At 39.0% G+C, this 19,651-nt stretch overlaps 2 protein-coding genes across 2 annotated transcripts; one reads left to right on the top strand and one right to left on the bottom strand.

Moving 5' to 3' along the window:
* The first annotated feature begins 3,827 nt into the window (after window positions 1-3,827).
* On the top strand, window positions 3,828-13,887 carry hif1an (hypoxia inducible factor 1 subunit alpha inhibitor). Its single transcript, XM_041050169.1, has 8 exons — window positions 3,828-4,208; window positions 8,573-8,823; window positions 9,405-9,553; window positions 9,724-9,869; window positions 10,083-10,189; window positions 11,164-11,227; window positions 11,335-11,445; window positions 11,772-13,887. The coding sequence occupies exons 1-8, from the start codon at window positions 4,029-4,031 to the stop codon at window positions 11,826-11,828; spliced, it is 1,065 nt and encodes a 354-aa protein (XP_040906103.1). The 5' UTR covers window positions 3,828-4,028; the 3' UTR covers window positions 11,829-13,887.
* Window positions 13,888-14,020: 133 nt separating this feature from the next.
* cuedc2 (CUE domain containing 2) lies at window positions 14,021-18,683 on the bottom strand. Its single transcript, XM_041049031.1, has 9 exons — window positions 18,552-18,683; window positions 17,610-17,714; window positions 17,375-17,518; window positions 17,200-17,261; window positions 16,866-16,999; window positions 16,532-16,699; window positions 16,374-16,438; window positions 16,226-16,286; window positions 14,021-16,147 (listed from the first exon to the last, which is right to left on the bottom strand). Exons 2-9 carry the CDS (start codon window positions 17,681-17,683, stop codon window positions 16,001-16,003), a joined length of 855 nt encoding a protein of 284 aa, XP_040904965.1. The 5' UTR covers window positions 17,684-17,714; window positions 18,552-18,683; the 3' UTR covers window positions 14,021-16,000.
* Window positions 18,684-19,651: the final 968 nt, after the last annotated feature.

Below are 19,651 nucleotides of genomic sequence, written 5' to 3' on the forward strand. Positions count from 1 at the left end.
CACCCCACCTGCAAGTAAGAAGTGCCAGGCCCAGGCAGACTAGCACATGGCAGCTGAAGCTGAAACCCTTCAGAAGAGATGGGACATGAAAGAGGAGATTAGAGGTCCCATTGAGAAGGGGGCGTTCATTTCTGCACCTTCCTCCTTTTGCTCAATAAAGTGTCAAGGAAACACCTTGTTGACATCTTATTTACCAAATAATGATCATAATCAAAACTCCTCCCTCCTCTGATGACCCCTGTGGGTTGGCTGGATTGCTCTGCCTGGCATGCAGCAAAACCCCTCTCACCAACAAAAGAACCAGCATACCAAGCTTTTGCCCTGCGGCTCTGTGGAAGCTCTGCAATTTACTGCAGTCGGGTGTACAACAGAGGCACATCAAAATGTTCATTCATTCATATTTTAAAGATAATGCAAAGATCATAATTAGGACATACAGTACATGTTGGATTAACGTTAACAAAGCTGCTTTAAACTCGCAACGATTCTTATTTGGACTTTTTCTTGGAGTAGTTATGTGAGTCATGCTTCATGCGGTGGTTCGCTCTCAGCAGAAAATTCCCTGCTTATTCCCACATGTAAAAATAACCACACAAAGGAAAACTTGCTGACACAGCAGTAAGTTAATGTGCGTGAAGCCTGCACAGAAAAACACGTCTGGCCACTTTAAAGTTCAGCAATTTCACACACCTGTGACACTATTCGCTTATTCAGTCAAGATCAGTTGTGCATCAGCAGCAAAGATGAAAGAGAGGGCTTTGCTCTTGTAGGCACTATATGAGGATAATACTATGCTTAACCTGGAGACCTAACGTCAGATGCTGGACCGCAGGTTCAGCTGAGAGAGGCAAAGTGATCTCGGCTTAAAAAAGACTAATGCTTACATTGCACAAGATTACCGCTGTAACCCTGACCCTTTACCCTGCTGTACTGTACTTTAATCATGGGTGTGCATTTATGTTCAAAACATAATGGATTACTGTAAGGCCACGAGATTAACATGAACAGCCACAGGCCACAGTTTGAGGCAAAAAACCCCCTGAATTCCAGACACACAAAAACAGACAACATGTCTTTATCACCTTTTATCTCTGTTATTAATTCACTTTTCCTTGTTTTGTTTCATTCTGACCGTCAGTGTCATTCCCTCAAATTTACCACCACACCCCAGCGAGAAGGGGAAGGTGAGATGAACTGAATGATAAGCATGTTCACACGGTGTGTGAAGCAGCACATAAACATGACTCAGACACACAATTCGCCCCCACCCAGAGAGTGACGCGACCTCTGACCGAGTGGTCTGAACTTCCGTCTCTCAGGCTGGCCCTGCCATGTCCAATTTGCAATAACACATGAGCCCGAGGTGACAGGGAGAGAGGCGACACCACGGAGAAAGAGTGGGGTTTAAAGCAGATGCTTTCTCTCACATCCTGATTAATTGAGTTGAAATCCTGCAGAAACACCACAGATTACTGATATAAATGTGTATGTGCTTTTTTTTGAAAAATTATACAGTAGTGGCTGTGTTGAAAGAGAATTTCTAGCATATTTTGAGTTTTGGTTGGAGGTGAAATTGAGAGTCTGATTTAAACTAAACAGCGTTCTGTTTAAATTTCTGGGCTCTGCAACGTGCCACTGTGACATGTAAACAATGTAGAGAAAAAAATTCCACAAATGGGACAGATTTCTCTCAGGTAGTGAGTGATAATCACTGAAAGATGGGAAAAGGACTTAGAATGCTTCAGAGAACCCTCGACTAATAGGATTTATGGCTTAGGGGTTCTGGACCTACAACACCTAGAGGGGCGAGGGTCAGTATGAATGTGAGAGAAAGCCAATACGGATGAGAACAGATACATGGAGTGTCCACTGGTTTAAGAGACTCTGTGAAATCTAATGTTGTTGGCTTTGCGGTAAAGTTATGTTAATTTCTCAGAAACTGTTTCATTAGCTAAAAGTTCAATAATCTGGATATTTGCAGCAGTTATCCGATACTTTCACTCATCAGGAAACTGTTTCATCATAACTGTAGCTCCTCAAGAGAGTCTTTGTTTTGACAGCAGTCCATCTGTTGGATAGATGACAGCAGCGGTGTATGATTGAGATACAAGCTTCTTGGGGCTCACCAGGGTGGCCAATCTCCTGGCTTTGGGTATCTGGAAAGAATGGGGAGGAGCGGAGCATCTGAGGGATCAGCTCAGCTCAGCTCAGCTCAGCTCAACCTACTGATCTACACAGGAAACACGGAGCATGGGAACTCACCAGGGAGTCCAAACTAGTCCCTGAGGTGGAGATCTGCTGATAAAGCATTAATCAGGTTCATTTTCTACGGTGATGGCTGTTTGGTACTTTTAAAAACATGTCACCAAGAGGTTAAAAACACAGAGTAACAATGATTAAAGTGATTGATAACATGAACTTAGTTCAATACCAATCTGACATTGATGAAACTGAGCAAGGCTCCATCAGCTGATCAGTCCACTGTGCAAGGTACAGTGTGCCCTGCTGTCTGCTATCATGAAGAATCATCGCACAGTGATCAATACAGTAATGCTGAGGCTATGATGAACATGGTTAAATATTGGCTCAGGATTTCAAAAGTGTTTGCTCAGTCTTTCATTGCAATATCTCCTCATAGAGTGAAAGACAAAGACAGTGGGGACAATTACTTATTAGCCCCTGTCAGTGCTATATTATAATTATATTGAAGGCTGATTTGATGCATTGACATGTAATACTTGAAGGTTGTTCTTAAACTATAACAATTCACCATAGTTTATAATAAATTCATCATATTTTGTGTGTAAAGTCTTGGTGTGATATTTAAACTGTCACTATGACAGTGAAATAAAGGAGAAATGGAGCATAAGGTGTGAGATGGAAACACTTTTGTAAAGTGCAAGTGTCTCAATTACATTACATAAGTAAACAAGGATTTAGTAAAAGTTACTGCCAGTTACTGTGAGCAAAAACAGCAGTGTTAAAGATGTCATTAGAGATGTCTTTTTGTACCAAGGCTAAATTGTGAATTGCAGTGTTGTGTGTTTGAGTCCCAACAACCAGGGACCTTTGCAGCATGTTGTGTAGGAAGTACTCTGAACTGACTGTTACTTAAGCTTATAGTACGTTGAATACTTCCTAAATCAAATCTTGCATTCAAAATGTAAAAGTACCTACTTTATGAAATGACCACTTTAAGAGTGCTGTATTGATATGTGGCCTACACATTGTATTGTTGGATTATTCTTACTGATGCAGAAATAATGCTGTGATGTGCTCTAACTGGAGCCAGTTCAAGCTACATTATATACTGTTGGCCATTTTACATAACAGTGCCTCACATTTCACAAGTTAGTCAAATGTTTTGTGTGAAAATATTTGACTACCTTGTCAGATAGTTGTAGTGGGATACATAGTACAATTTTTACATCTGAAATCTAATAGATACATACATACGTTAAGTTTTTTTTTTTTTTTAAGCAAAAGTATTACTTTCCATCACTGATTGTGTTGTGGTTTAGAGAAAACAAATGTTTTAAAAATCTTAATAGTATAATATAAATACTTTAAGCTTTTTTCCTGATGATTATATTTAAAGAAAGACACATTGTTATTGCCTGTTTGACAATCATTTTTCAGGAAAACTCCCATAAAAACAAGTACAATTGCTCCCTCTCGTGGTGGATGCAAGTTATTGAGCTACAACGTGAGCATTTAGTCACCCTGTACACTAAGTGTCGCTGTCCGATAATCTGAGCATAAAATTATCGAAGTGCTTCCCTTAATATTTCAGTTTGTGTCGTTTGTTTTCTGGCTGTCAAAGCGGTGTGTAAACAGTTACAGCGACTGCAGGCGGTCGGACCGCGCAGATTTCCTTTTACTAATTCAGTAACTCTGAATGGGAAAGCTTGCATGATATTCCCGCTGCTGACTCCGAAGCCTAGCACGGTAGAGTCCGGAAGAAAAGCCAGTGCGGCGGTTTCGTTGTAAAGAGGACGGAGGCAGCTCACCAGCGCTCGTCGGCGACCATGGCAGCAGCGACCGTTGTGGAGGCTGATCCGGCGGCGAGCGAAGGCGGCGCCGCTTTCTCCGGCGTGCAGAACCGGGGCTGGGATGAGTCTCAGCTCCGAAAATACTCTTTCCCAACCAAACCCATTCCCAGGCTGTCTCACACGGACCCCAGAGCGGAGATGCTCATTAATAACGAGGTAAGCCTGCTAAGTTTGCTTGCTGAAACTTTTAGCACACCACACTTGACCCTCTTGGTTTGAAGATCTTTTTATATCAATTAATCAACTCACAGTGGCCACAGAGGTGGCTAAGGTTAGACCTGCTGAGGCCTGAAAACAATATATGGCCAAAAACAGTCATTAGTGAACGTTATTATATTAATATGAAGCGTGGCATTGAAAGTGAAAGTAAATTATAGTGGCGTTACTGCTAGTAAAATACTATATTCATTAGGGCTTCTTTTCTCGATTAATCGGTAGTTCATTTAATCTATAAAATTTAAGAAAATATTAAAAAAAAAAAAAAGCTTGTTAGTATTTCCTACAGCATAAGGTGACATCTTCAGATGTCTTGTTTTGCCCGACCAGCAGATCCAAAGATCAGTTTAAAATACTGTTTTACAAAGAAAAGCATCAAAATTTCACATTTGAAAAGCTGGAACCTTCAAATTTGCTTTTAAAAAACTAAAATGAGAGAATGATTTTATTATTTCTTTTGTAGTTTTGGTAATGACAGTATAATAAAGCTGCAAAGCTCCTTGGGATACAAGTTCAAGGGTAATCCAGTCAGTTTTGTCACAACAGGTAGTCTGGTTGCAAACACCTGTTGACATCATTGTGACTTGGCCAGAAAATCAACAGAGAGATAAAATCAATAAAGACCAGTCAGCAGCAGCTTTTCTGCTGTATTTGATTTAATGTGATGTTCCCTCATCCCTTCACCTTTTTGATGAAACAGCTGTCGGTTGTTGTCTAAACATGAAAAATCCAGTTGAAATGCTGGCTCTGTGTGGTTTTAATAAGCAGGTAAGTCAAGTTGAGACGGCAACATTCTTCTGTATGGATGTTATAATTACATAAATGACTGATGAGAACAAAGGCTGGTAAGAAGTTACTTTGATGTGCAAGAGGAATGGGGAGACAAACCTTATTCTATCTTTAATTCTTCTTATTCAATGTCAGTGTCAGCTGACACTTTCCCAGGAAGTTTGTCTACGTGTTTAACATAGACAATACTATTAGTAACCAGAATGGCACTCAACAGAGTGCAAGGTGAAAACACTATCTCTCAGTGTGAGGGAAAGTAATTTTAAAAATTCCTTGATCTGCCGCTTTAACAGGAGCTGCACCAAAATGTATTGGGTTCTTCTCTAGCCCCCGCTTCATCCCTCCATTGAGTTTAGTGCAAATTGGCTTAATACTTTTTGTGTAATTCTGCTTACAAATAAGTAAACAAACCAACTAGACGGGCACCTCTGTCAAGGCCAGTGTTAATTAACATACACCAGACTTCAAATTCATAAAGTCTAATTCATAGTTAAATTTAAGGGGTTCTTCCCTGGCCCATGCCTCATCACTTCGCCAAGTTCAGTGCAAATCTGTTCAGTATTTTTTGCATAATCCTGCTGACAAATAAATCAACAAACAAAAAACAAACCAGCAAACAGACATGGGTGAAAACATAACCTCCTTAGCGGAGGTCATAGTAATAGTCAAGCACATGGCTGCCGCAGAAGTTAGTGACATTTGTGCTGTAATTTTTTATTTTTTTATCATGTCTCATTCAAAACAAATGACATCCACTTTACCCCACACTAAAGGCTACCAGTGGCTTTAGCTATACCTCACAGGAATTTGCAATTTCAGCAGAGTAACATCTAGAGGTTAATTTGTCTTAAAGTAGATGTTTGTATTGTGAGTTTTGTAGCCATTTAGGCCCTGTGTACCATTTTTACTTTCCCCTGGGCCTTGAAGACATGGAAGAGAACTGTGACACATTTGGGTTTTTTGGGGGGGATATTTTTGGATGCAACAAGAATCTTAAATATAACACGATGAATATAGAGGGACCTTTCTGGGACATTAAGTCCCTGACTGACGATAAAACAATAGCTTTAAAGCTATCTTTGTTTATTTTCTGGTTAAGATAAAACATGTGTTACGATAGCAAATTACATTCTGCATCAATAGAAATGAACTTTTCATCTCTATTTAGTCATTTTTAGTGTATACAGGAATAGAAATGTGTCATCTTCAGTACTTCAGTACTCGATTCTGTTGCACATTAACCTTTGACTAATTTCAGCACTTGTGAAATGCTTTACTAGGACAGTAACAACAACAACGATCTTGTCAGACTTACCAATGTGCCACATTTGAACTTTGTGGTGTTCAAATGTGGCTCAAGTGAAGTGAAAAACATTTGTACACATGATTAAACCAGCAGCATCTTTGTAGCATGTTAAAAAAAGAATGCTTCTTAAATACAATTTCAAAACCAAATTTTCAAAAGTTGTTTGATATAGTAATACCCTGAACTAAGTGCTGATTTGACTAAATTGAAACTCTTCTTGTATTGTTTTGAAACGGAGAGAAATGTTTCTTGAGATTGATAATTTGCACTAAAATATCTACAGTGAGACATATGAGTTTCAGTGCTTGAATCCTTAAAGTCCGCTTCCAAGACCTGGAATATTAAGAGAAAATAGGTTATGACTGGCAACAAAATCAATCAGGGGAAAGAGAATAATAATGGTTTGTTATCATGTACAATTAATATTATTAATTTTTGAGGGAGAGAGGGTGGAGAACTTCAAATTCCTGGGAGTCCACATCACAGCACACCTCATGTGGTCTGTAAACATCTCTCACCAGGTGTAGACTACACTTCCTTAGGGAGTTAAAACAGTCCCATCTCCCACAGCAGCTGCTGACACTTTAACCGTGCCACCATCAAGAACCTCCAGAGCTACTGCTGCACAGTGTGGTACCACAGCTGGACTGTGGAGGAGCAGAGGGATGCACAGTAGGTGCTGAAGGTGGCTCAGCATGTCATTAGGACTATGCCACTACCCCTGAAGAACATTTACAGTGGCTGACAACAAAAGATATCCAGCTGTGTCATAAAAGACACAATCCAGCCTGGACACTTTCTGTTTGTCCCCCTCCCACTTGGAAGAATATGCAGGACAATCAAAAGCAGAACAAACAAACTAAAAAACAGCCTCTTTCCGAGAACTGTAACCTCTGTTTATCACCCACTGCCAAAGACTGAGAAAGACTGACAGCTGTCAGCAATCACCGCACACATTTATTATGCACTACACACTTTATAGACTTATCAAAGACTATTGCACATAGTGCAGAAACCTAACCATATACTAACCTCATATGCTGCTACTTTACCACTATTGTACTGTTTGTCTGCTTCTATCCTGTGCATATAGCCTCTGCATATATTTTGCTTTTACCAAGATTTGCTTTTATTTATTGAACTTGACAAATTTTTTTATGCTGCTCACAAAAGCCGACAAACACATTTGAATTGTTCTGAGCACAATGACAATATAGATCTAGCCTCATCACTGAAAAGTAATTTTAATTTAATTTAAAAGCCGAAGAAAAAAAACCCACCAATCCTTTAATTCAACTGTTTAAAAAAAAAAAAAACCAAACTTCCCAATTAAAACTGTGAACCTCGGGAGACGCATAGTGTGTGTCCAAGTACGCCTGCAAGTCATATCAAGATTTATCAAAAATGCATTTTTATAATTGGAGAAAAAAAAGAGAGAGCATCGCGCGTGGCACCTCGTTTCAAAACAGCTGCGGAGAAACACAAAGACCCAGAAGAAGCCGCAGCTTCAGCATCAGCTAAGACCAAAGTCGCGACATTTAAAACTTCTAAAGTTAGTCGACGGCGCAGGGTGTTTTTTTTTCCCCCTCCAACATCACTTTTAACTCCTCGGCACCGCACACACGCTCCCCGCGTTCCCCGGCGAGAAGTGAAACCGAGAGTCGGTGCAGTGAGAGAGGGAGGCTGGCAGCGGGAGCGCGCGCCACCGGTCTACGTTCAGTTAGTCACGTAGCCCTCGCGGCTCAGTGTGTCCAGTGCCACACATTGCACCATGTATGTGCCGCGCTCATGCGTGTTAGGAGTTAGGTTCCTCTTTGTTTGAAAGGTTATTCAACACAAAAATATTTTGTGTGGGAAAGATGCTGTCAGACAGTCAAGATGATGCACAGGCAGCAGATGTTGTTTTTCTGCTTTAACAAAAGAACAAAAAAAACAAAAAAAAAAACAACTTTTTTTGTTGCAGTTTTTGTTATATTGCGCCTCCTTTATGAAGCACACCAGTGGTAATATATGTTAAACTAAAAGTATTAATTGCAGATTTATGCAACTGTAGATAAAAGACAAATCTAAAATAAATAACCCTTTTAGATGACCTGCAGTGTTTATCCCTTAGTGCAGGACTATTTAGAAAGATCTTACTTGTTTTTACACATGTATCAATTTTTTTTTCAGTTTTTCAGTTTTTGAAATGTCCTTTATCTGTTTTCAGGAACCGGTGGTTTTAACAGATACAAACCTTGTATATCCAGCTCTCAAATGGGACATTGCGTACCTCCAGGAGAACATTGGAAATGGAGACTTCTCTGTTTACATCGCAGAAAACCACAAATTCCTCTACTATGATGAGAAAAAAATGTCTAACTTTGAGAACTTTGTCCCCAAGTCACGACGAATGGAGATGAAATTCTCAGAATTTGTGGAGAAAATGCAAGAAACGGAGCAAATGGGAGGAGAGGAGAGGTAAGATTTAGTTAAAAGGATATATTACTTGGAGTTCTGTGGTGCTGTTGTTAATGGGAATATGATGCAAGCTGTGTTTACTTTAACCCTGTCTGGGCTGATGCTTAGTCTAAACAAACTCAGTATCAGGATGTGATTGTGCTGCAGGTGTGTTTGGCAGAGAACAGTGTTTTCTCTCATGAAATGTAATGCAGCACAGGGAAGTGGCACAAATGACTAAGCATTTACACAGGAGAGTCAGGGGAGAAGCTTATTCCTGTGACCTGATTTGGCCTGGCCGCACACACACAGATCACTGACTAAAGTGAACCCAATGCTTGACTCGCTGACGCTCAGCAGTGTCTGTTATCTATTTGAATTTACACCGTCCACCTCCCTCAATGTCATGTTGTTCTTCATGCCTGAAAGGAGGTGTAATCATACTGAGGCAGTACAAGTACGTTGTAAACAAGCTTATGTCCTGCAGACACATTGATAGTGCTTTTGAAAATTAGCTGCATTGCGACTTGTTTAAGGTTTCAATGCGTAAAACAAAGTGTCTCATACATTATGCACATTTCTTTTTCCTCGTGCATTTCAAGAGTTTATCTGCAGCAGACCCTGAATGACACAGTAGGGAAGAAGATTGTTGTTGACTTCCTTGGTTTCAACTGGAACTGGATCAACAAGCAGCAAGCCAAGAGAAACTGGGGACAACTGACATCTAACCTGCTGCTCATAGGCATGGAGGGTAAGGAATCTGACAGTAGTCATTCACTGCATAAAGAATGCAGCCTGTGCTGTAAAACGCTACGTCTGCAGGCCTGGCCCAAGTGTTTTAAATCACCTCTGTGATTATAAAGGATTTTTGCGTCTGTTGTATTACACATTACATTTTCTATTAATATTCTCTCACCACAGGCAATGTGACACCAGCACATTACGACGAGCAGCAGAACTTCTTTGCACAGATCAAAGGACACAAGAGATGCATCCTCTTCCCTCCAGACCAGTTTGAGTGTCTCTATCCATACCCTGTGCATCACCCCTGTGACAGACAGAGCCAAGTAAGCTATAGATTTGCAGAAATCCACCTGGGCTAAATAATGTGAATTTTATTAAATTTATAGCATATTAGTGATTTCATTTGGTTTCAGTTACCTTGGTCAAAAGTCTGAAATGTAGAAAGGAACATAAATGTCTTTTACTGTTAATTAAGACAGACGTTTGAGAAACAGTGTGTTCATGTTTTGTAAAGAATGAATGTTTTTCATTTATAGGTGGACTTTGATAACCCTGACTATGGGAGGTTTCCCAATTTTAAAAATGTTGTTGGCTATGAGGCTGTTGTGGGCCCAGGAGATGTGCTCTACATCCCTATGTATTGGTAAGCAGCACTTCTATATGGCTTGTATAAAATGATAAAACTATCATTATATACTTACTAGAAAAACAGCTGGTTATTTATCGGGCATCGAGTTTCTTGCACTGCTGGCTGATGTGTTTTCATGCTCTTTGCATTTCAGTGTGATATTTAGCAGCTCAGAATGTTAGAGAATTATTCTTCAGTGATTTTTATTATTGAGTTTTTACTGTAACTTATTAACTGGCCTAGATTTGGTAGACATTTGTGCTGCCAAAGTTACTATCGTGCAGTTATAATTATCATAAAGCTGATGTGTTGGAGCATGAATCCACAGTGAGTGTAGGGTATTGGTGCTATTTTATTCTACACTTAACTGGTAAGAAAAAAAAATAGAAATAGTCGTAAAAGTCACTGGTATGTGTTGATTTCATGTGGTTTACCGGGTGGGGTCCAGCTTTATGAGCAGATGTTAGAAATGAAATCCTACTTGCACAAGCTTTATCTCTAGAATAAGCTATACAGATACTGGTTTGGTGACTAAGCCCAAACCTGCAAAAGTCCAGCTTTTTTTGTGAGATAACTGGGCCAGATAAAGATGACTCCTTAAAGGTATGATGAAAAATAACACTTTAGATAAGAACATGCAGGTTATTGAGAAACCATCACCATGTGAACTTATTGTGGTTTGAATCTTCAAAATAAAGAGTTGCCTGCCTATACATGATGAAATAAAATAGGTTCGTTTAAAGAACCAGTCTTTATTTAGATTGGGATACAGTGAGCTAAATCTGTGACCTTTGATGGAAATTTGTCATTTGAATGCTGACATTTATAAAAGGTACTTGCATCACAAGTACAGACATTTCCATTTATATTAATGACATTAAACATTGTGTTTTTATGGTGGAAGCTGCAGAAAATGTGTTTTTTTTTCAGCCAGCTGAAAAATGTTAAATTTAATGTACCTATTTGTATTTTTTTCTTTTTTTCCTCAGGTGGCATCACATTGAATCACTGTTGAATGGTGGAGTGACAATCACTGTAAACTTCTGGTACAAAGTGTGTACATTTGAATCACTAGGACTCTGTTTTTTGGACTTTGGTCTTTCGTACTGCATGTTTGTATTTTCTTCATGACCACTCACCAGTTTGACTCTTTTGTTCAGGGCGCCCCCACGCCCAAGAGGATAGAATACCCTCTGCGAGCTCATCAAAAGGTGGCCATCATGAGAAATATTGAAAAGATGCTGGGAGAAGCACTTGGAGACCCACATGAAGTAAAAGCCTTTGACTTTATATCCCCTTTACGATACAAACTCTTTCCTATCATCAGTGTACTGGTTGCATAAGTCACAGATGAATGTCACACAGCCAGTTTCTGGAACATCAAATCAGATCCACATTTAGGTCACCTGTTAGTTGAAATCCCTGGGGCATGCTGACCCTTCCAGCAACCCAATTACTGTGAATATTTATGGCTTACCTGATTTAGTGCAAAGGAAAGATATATGTGTTCTAGGACAATGAGTAAAACAGTGTAATGTGTCTATGAAGTAGCTTATCCTAACAAAGAATACCTTTCTTTTTTCTTCTTTTTTTTTAGGTTGGACCTTTACTGAAAATGATGATCAAGGGGCGTTATGACCAGGATCTCAGTTAGAGCCCCACCCTTAAAACTGTTGAGACTGCTTCGGAAATGGTTTGCGCGTGAAAGTGAGACTGCTGCGTGTGTAATGCGCGTTCTGACTTTGGAGCTACGTATCACTGCATGGCAATAAGCAGCCATCTTGAAACCATTCTGCTTCAGTCGTCTCCGTGTGCCATTGTCATTGCGAATTTGACAATTACAGAAGAAACATCTGAGTAACTCATGGGAATTTGCCCTACTTGAAGAGGTCCTTTTTTTTAAATTTTCTTTTGGCTCCAGTCTAGATACATATGTGATTCAGAGTTCTGTCAATAGTCTCATAATTCAAGGTGATTGTTATTTGATTGTATTTGCTCACCCAGTCAGTAAACATTGTGTGAGATCGGTACCTTTGGAACAACCTCAATATTTTGACCACTAATGGAAGAATCAAGGGGTGTAACATATACAGTAGACATCAGTTAAATATAGAGGCATTTCTTATATACATGTAAAAACACAGCTGTGGCTTGACTACTAAATGTGGAATGACCATATTGTATTCTCTGTCTTTATCTCAAAGACAGCTTTACAACTGATTTGATTCACACCTGTAAAGATAGCAGGTCCTTTTAAGTGTCTTTGGAATATTTATCTGTGTAATTCACATTACCTCTGCACCTACTAATGACATGGTTTTGGGGAGTGATCATCTAAAATTTTCTGTTGCAAAGAAGACAGCATAGGATCACAGTAAAAAAAAAAAGATAGATGATACAGTGATTAAAAAGTGATGAAATAGAATCAAAAATATGTGTGGGTGTGCAAAAGGCGGGCTCATGTATTCAGCTGAAGGAGTATGTGACAGTTTGCGGCTAAATTATTTTAGCAGAGGGATTGCTTTGTGTTTTATTTATGCTCTTGCTTGTTTGATTTATATTTCAAGGACTTTATTGGATGTGTTATCCTGCATACCAGTAACAGGTCAGGGAGTGCTGAAAATGAATTACATAGTGCAATTTTAGTTGCAGATAAAGTTAACTTTAAGAATCAAAAGGAAATAGTTGCTGTTGTTGAGGAAACATTTCAGAGTAATTACAGATGATGTTTACTTGGGAATATCACGGTTCAAAGTGAACGGCTTAAGTGATAGGTTTATGTTAAAATGTTATTAACTGATTGAAACAGCAGGACCATCTGCTGGAATGTAGCTTTTGTATCAGCCATTGCAGTGCGACATACTGCTCCATCTAGTGTTCACCTTTGCAGTTGCATGTTAAGCTTGACGTATCTGATCCATGCACTATACTTTTACAATACAAAAATATGTTGTATCAAATGCTGCAGATCTGAGATTAAATTAGGCTGCAGTGTGTACAAAAGCCTAATTCCAGTTGAAAACCTGTACTCGCTCTAATGATTACTATAGGCTAACAATCCTCAGAAATGCGCTTGTTTTTACTTTCACAGCCATATTTTGAAGACCTTGAAGTGAGAGTAACTTGAAAGACAGCTGTTGTTGTGCAAGTTGAGAGTGCTCTCTCAACGTGTTGTAAAAAATGTACATTAAACAAAAGGGGAAGATAATTTCATATCTTGTGCTGTATGTGGCAAACCGACATACAAACCAGTAGATGGGTATCTTCATCTTTGTCTTGTTTGTGCACTATAAAGCAGGAACATCTGAGCACTTAATTCACCAGGAATACACAGGCTGCAAAGAATGTGCACCTGTATTTCTTACAAACGTCACGATGATTGAACAGTGCTACTTCCTCTGTAAAAGAATTAACCTTACGTAAAACTGATGTTTCATCTCTCTTCTATTGCTAGATTAACCCTGTTTACTGTATGTGCCTTGCTTGACATGGGTATGGCACTAAATGTTGCAAGAACTTAATTTTTTTTTTACTTTTATTGTGTGGTCAAAATTTTTGTTTTCACTCTGGCATTAAACAGCTTTAAGGGTGAGAGTGACGAGGGTTCATAGAGCTAGAGGCATGTGTTTATTAATGGATGCCGGATTTCTGTTTTGAACATACAGAATGTGCTCACCCTGTTCCTCTGATTAAAGTTTGTTTGCGAAGTTCTACATTGCTGAGTTGAGATGTGATGAGTTCTTATGTTTGTAGGTTTGAAATAAAATATTCTACCATGATGCTCACAAATTAGTAAGTTACGTGACATTAGTGAATAAATCAAAGAATACAATGTAGCTGGTAGTCTACAAAATTAGTATTTATTATATTATAAATTGTGCGTCAGCGGTTTCTCAAAGCAAGGGGTTAAAACTCAGTTGTGACTAAACAGCTTCAGTAACACCATCTTATAGTAATTAAAGACATAATCGCTGCTGATAATGACAGTATCAGTAACATCTTTTCAACACTTGATTGTGTTACACTTATACTCAGGAAAACTATATTATACTATCAATCAAAAACAATTGCTTATAGCTGCTCCAAATGGATACAGAGGGGAACACAAATAACTGGTATATCTTAGTACAAAAAACCTAATCCATTTATCCTAATATACAATAAACAAGAAATAAGAATCCAATCATAATCAAATATTCCACAACCACAAGCGAAGCAAAATTCACAGAACTCAAATGAGATGAAAGGAGCTGTGAGAGAGGACCACTTCAGCAACATCATGTAAACAGACCCTGAAAGCACACAACAGCGCCTCTTCACAATAAATGAATCATCTGACACTTTGCAAATCTAAATGTCTATATCAAAAATAAAGGTAATGCTGTTGGAATGAACTTTAAAATCAAGTCCTTCAGCAGTGTGTTTCGGTTAACGTTTAAGGGGCAACCACAATCCTCCACATAATTATGCCAGAATTTATAGTGCTGTAATAGTTAGTGCATCCCTTGAGACTTCATTTGTTGTGCTAGAAAATAAAAAAAAAGACTTTATAAATAGTTATAGTGTTTTTCCATTACAGTTGTCGTCTTCTGGCTCCTCCTTTGGGGGTTGCCACAGCAGATCACCATCTGCATATTTGATTTGGCATAGACAGAGCAATATAATCATATTCAAAGTGTGTGAAAAATAAGTGAACCCCTTGTTTTATCATAATTTAGCTGTGTTACTGACTAATGTTAACACACCCTCTTAGGCTACTCAAGTCTCACGCAATTATTATAAGTGAGGGTTTGAACTTTGCATATTATCACATACCCTTCCTTTATTTGCCCAAAGTGGTATGAACTAAAGGATAAAAACAAATCAGGACTACGGTCTTTCTCTTGTGGAAGGAGATATCCAGATATCTAGTCAGTTATCCTGTTTCATGTGGGGCAGATTCTTTCAGTACTGTACACATTATAGTGTTTGTAAGTTAAAAAAAAAAAGCTATGGGTTTTTTCCATAAGTACTACAAACTGGACGGTCAGAGCATGCCCTAAAAGCATCCAACTAAGGGAGAACACATATCAAACCCTTAGGTGACAACTGCTGCAGCTACCCACTGTACAAATGTTCATTAAAAATCTGTCTCAGACAAAAGAGTTTCACCTGAAAACCATTTTGTAGCACAACAAATTGTACAAAACACAAGGCGTGACTAAACATTTTCACAGCACTATTCCCGTATGATGTAAAAATAGAACTTTAAATAAAATTGGCATCAATGAGTTTTTTATATGTACATAAAAAAAACAGTAGACTTATAATGTCCAGAATAAATTTTACAGCACCACTAGAACGTATTTACAGAAATGAAAAAAGATTCATCTCTAGAACTTAATGTCACAATTATGAAACTATATTGTACTAAGTTAAAGACAGTACTAGTTAAAAAAAATGAGAAAATTGGGTGGTTAAAAAAAATAGAGGACAAAAACATCAGTGCAACATCAGACCTGCTGAGATGGCAAAATGTAGATAGGTTAGGCTGTTACACAAACTAGAACACAAGTTACAACATCCCCACCAAAATATCGCACAAAATTTCAAAAGTTCCTCAAAAAAAATTAACAGCGGTACAACTGAAACACTGTAATTTTATGTTTTAACCAAGGCATTTAATGGTAACATTTAAAAAAAAAAAATAAGCCACTGACACTATCAAATATGTTCCTTTATTTGGGGGGAAAAAAAGCTAACAAATTCAGACTAAATGGACTTAATAAATTAATCATAGTGTAAACAATATTGTCAGTAGCTGCTCTTAGTTTGTTGTGCTCATCATCAATGGAATCTGTACTTTCGTGCAGGCTTGAGGTTGACATACGTCTTCTTCATGTCTTCTGTCTCATTTTTCTTCACAAGCTGATATCGCTCTCCTTTCGTGGTTACCACCTGGTTACCGTGGTACCGCACTAGCTTCTTTGGAGCCTGCAGAAATCACACAAGTTTTACTGTATGAAAAACATCTGATGAAGCTGTGAATATAGAGTATAAGCAGAGACTTACATCTTTGGGGGCGACAGGCCGGTGTGTTTTGTTGTCATCCTCCCTGTCCACCAGCATGTACCTGTGGAGATGAAACATCGTCATAAACACCAAATCAAAGAAGTAAGGCCAGTTCTGCTCTCCACAGTATAACAACAATCTTACTCACTTCTCAAGGATGCTCTCTTTAAGTTTCTGGTCTGCCAGCGAGGAAATACTTTTCCCATGGTTTACCTGAGGCAATGGGATACCATTAAATCATACCCTTAACGTACAAAAAGTAGGAAGCGGCTCACATGAAAGACAGTGATAGTGTTTCAGACTCACATTAAGAGGAGTGGGGCTGAGTTGGACATCGCCCTCTATGATAAGGCGCACAGCTTCCTCCATGTCTCCTTTGGCAATAGACAGGGCACTACGAGCCTCGGACAGACTACACTTGGGAAACATCTCCAGCAGGTGCTGCTCCTGGGTGTCCCACTCTGACGCTGGTAGCTGGACATATACACACTACACATTATTATTTCTAATTCAGATGGAAGCAAACAACAATATATCAACAGAAGGACACTCAAGGAGCAATAGTTTATTACAGTAAGTAAAAAATTCAAATGCGTCAAGAAAGGGAAAATAATGTGCTGATGTGTGCTAAAATGATCACCTTGGCTGTGGCGCCCTCTGTCTGTGTTTTAAGGCACTGCATTTCTCTCTCTGGTGGAGGTTCTCTGGGAAGGGTGCTGAGTTTCAATGAAATATCATCTGTCCTTGCCTTAGGCACACTGTTTTCTTCATCAGCTAAAACGGAAACAAATTAACTTCAGCACAAAAAAAAAAGTATAAACTTTAGGCGGATGATACTCATGTAAAATGAGTGTCACTGCCCAGCATAGTTTGTTTTGATTACTCCTTTGGCAATATTATGAAAATTAAGAAATCATTCAGAAAGTGTAAGACTGCCACACTGTATGCATCAGAAATAACAAAAAAAGTAGTACCTGAGGTCCGAGCAGTGGCTAGCTTTGAAGCCAGGTTGAACATCATTTCACATACTTTTACACTGCAAAATAAAATAAAACACTTTTTAGATAGCAACAAATGACAGAGCAGTGGTCTTGTTTATCACTGTGTGATAGAATCAGAATAGAGAAGAAATCATGGTTGTCTGTTTACCTATCAATTTCAGCAAAGCCAGGTATGTAAGCTTCTAACATCTCTGCAAAGACCTCCACGTCAAAGTTCTCCTCCACACTCTGCTGGGAGCCGAGATCCTCCAGGACTCCAGTGATATAAGACAGGAGGACATCATCCAGTGTGCTGCAGTGCATGGTAAAAAAAAGTTACTTTAAAACTGACTGAACAGGACTTTTCTCTAAGAAGGCAAGAAAAAATCGGGGAAACTGTTTACCTGAGATCTGCATCAGGAATGTAAGTCTGGATAAACTCGTGCATCGCACTGTGGATGATTTTGTGGAGGTCCATTGCGTTCTCCTACTGTACAGCAGAGGAAGTGCTGGGGTTGAGATGAAACAGATGGTCAGAGATGTTATAATGAGCAGCAGTGACTGCAAAGCTCAGAAAACCGCACACAGCAGTTGTCATCCCTGCACCAAATATGGTTCACCATCAGCTCAGGCTGTTATAGAAACGTTACCAAAGCATTTCTTACGAAAGCTTGGTTGTGAAAGCTTGCTGCCGCTACAGCATGTTGTCTAACAGATGTCACCAGTAGCGGTCAGTTTTGACTTTGTAGCGCTAACATCTTAGATGGAAGACTAAACGATTCATTTCAACAGAGATCGCCTAAAGAGAAAGATTAGCCAGGATGAAGCTAAAACTAACATTGAAATCTTCAAGGAAGCTACTTCACGTCTTCGTTAAACAAAATAATTAACTGATGGTAAAGTAACCCAACATATCCATGTTACTAATGTCATCAAACAATGCTTTTGCATCACACTCGTGTAGGGCAGAATATCAACCTTGCGGCGCTGGTTGTGTTGCCCAGCATTAGCATCACAGCTACTCGGACGTTAGTTACCTGCTAATGGTTAATTACTAACGCCACAGCTAAGCTATCGTCGTGTGCTACTGTCCGCTTCGTGCAGCGAGCTGATCCACGCTCGTATTTTCTCAACGTTATCAGCGTCCATTCATCAACAAGAGTCAACAAGATTAACCTTCATCTTCGTGTAATCTGAGAGCAATAACGGTAAGTTGTTAGCAAACTAGCGCTAGCTAAGTGGGTTTTTGTTAGCGCACAACATTTGCTAGCTAGCGGTGATCGCTTAACGCCAAACCAACATCGGTTTTTGATACCGGGGTTGACTTTTAAAGGAGAGAAACTTACTGTGGCAGAAATTATGGGGACATTAAGCTCAAAGTTTTCCCCAGATGTAGTCGGGGCAGGTTGGTCGGTGCAGTGCTTAAAGGCGTTCTATCCGTGCAGCTTGTTAGCCCGCACGATTCAAAACATTGGAACGTCATTTCCTTTGGTTGTAAACAGCCTGGTTAAATGCAGCTAATATCCCCGGGGATCTGTTTTGCTAAATGAGTTATCATTTGAGTAATTTTTCAAGCAAAAATGCCCCAAATGGGCTTGTTCCTGTTCCTCTGATTTGAAGATTTTCTGTTTTCCTCCAATGAAAACAGAATATTTTGGGGCTTTGGACTGTTGATCAGACAAAGTGCATCAAAAACGCTTCTTTAGGCTTTGAGAACTGGTTTGTCATTTGTCATGATTTTCTTACATTTTACATCAAGCAACTAATCGATTTATTGTGAAAATAACTGGCAGATTGATTGACAATTAAAATAACTGTTAGTTGCCACCCTACACTAATGGACTAATGGACATCTGCAATGTTGTAGAAAGCATTTTTTCATTGGCAAACTTTCCTTATTTTATTTTTACATCTAAAACATAACATTTTTGTGAGTACAACAATATAACTCTCACACACAATGCAAACTTTTTGCTTGTGATTCTGACTATGAAAACCTATTCATGTATTCCTGTTTTGATCAAATATTTTTCTCTGTGAGATCACCTTTCATTTTTTTTTATCATGATCCAGTGAAAACCAAGACTTTTATGCTGGATCATACACATTTGGTTGAGACTTTCTCCTCAACAAATGTGAAGCTTTCTGTGACCTATCTTTGGTTCCTGACACTGGTCTACTAGTCTACTCTCACTTGGGCATTATCTTATATCTTTTGCCACATCCATACATAGTTGATGATCAAAGTGTTATCTGAGGCAGCATCAATGATGCCATCAGATCCTGCTCTCAGTTACCTCCGCCTGTGTTGGTATTATAGCAGATATGTACATGTAAATCATTAATGCCCATTCCATTGTTTTCTTGCTCCCTTGGCAGTATCTCTTGCCGGCTGTAGTATTTCATCTGGAAATATGGTACACGCTACTGATAAAACAAGCAAGAA

Source organism: Toxotes jaculatrix, chromosome 11 (genome assembly GCF_017976425.1).
Source record: "Toxotes jaculatrix isolate fToxJac2 chromosome 11, fToxJac2.pri, whole genome shotgun sequence".
Classification (NCBI taxonomy): domain Eukaryota; kingdom Metazoa; phylum Chordata; class Actinopteri; family Toxotidae; genus Toxotes; species Toxotes jaculatrix.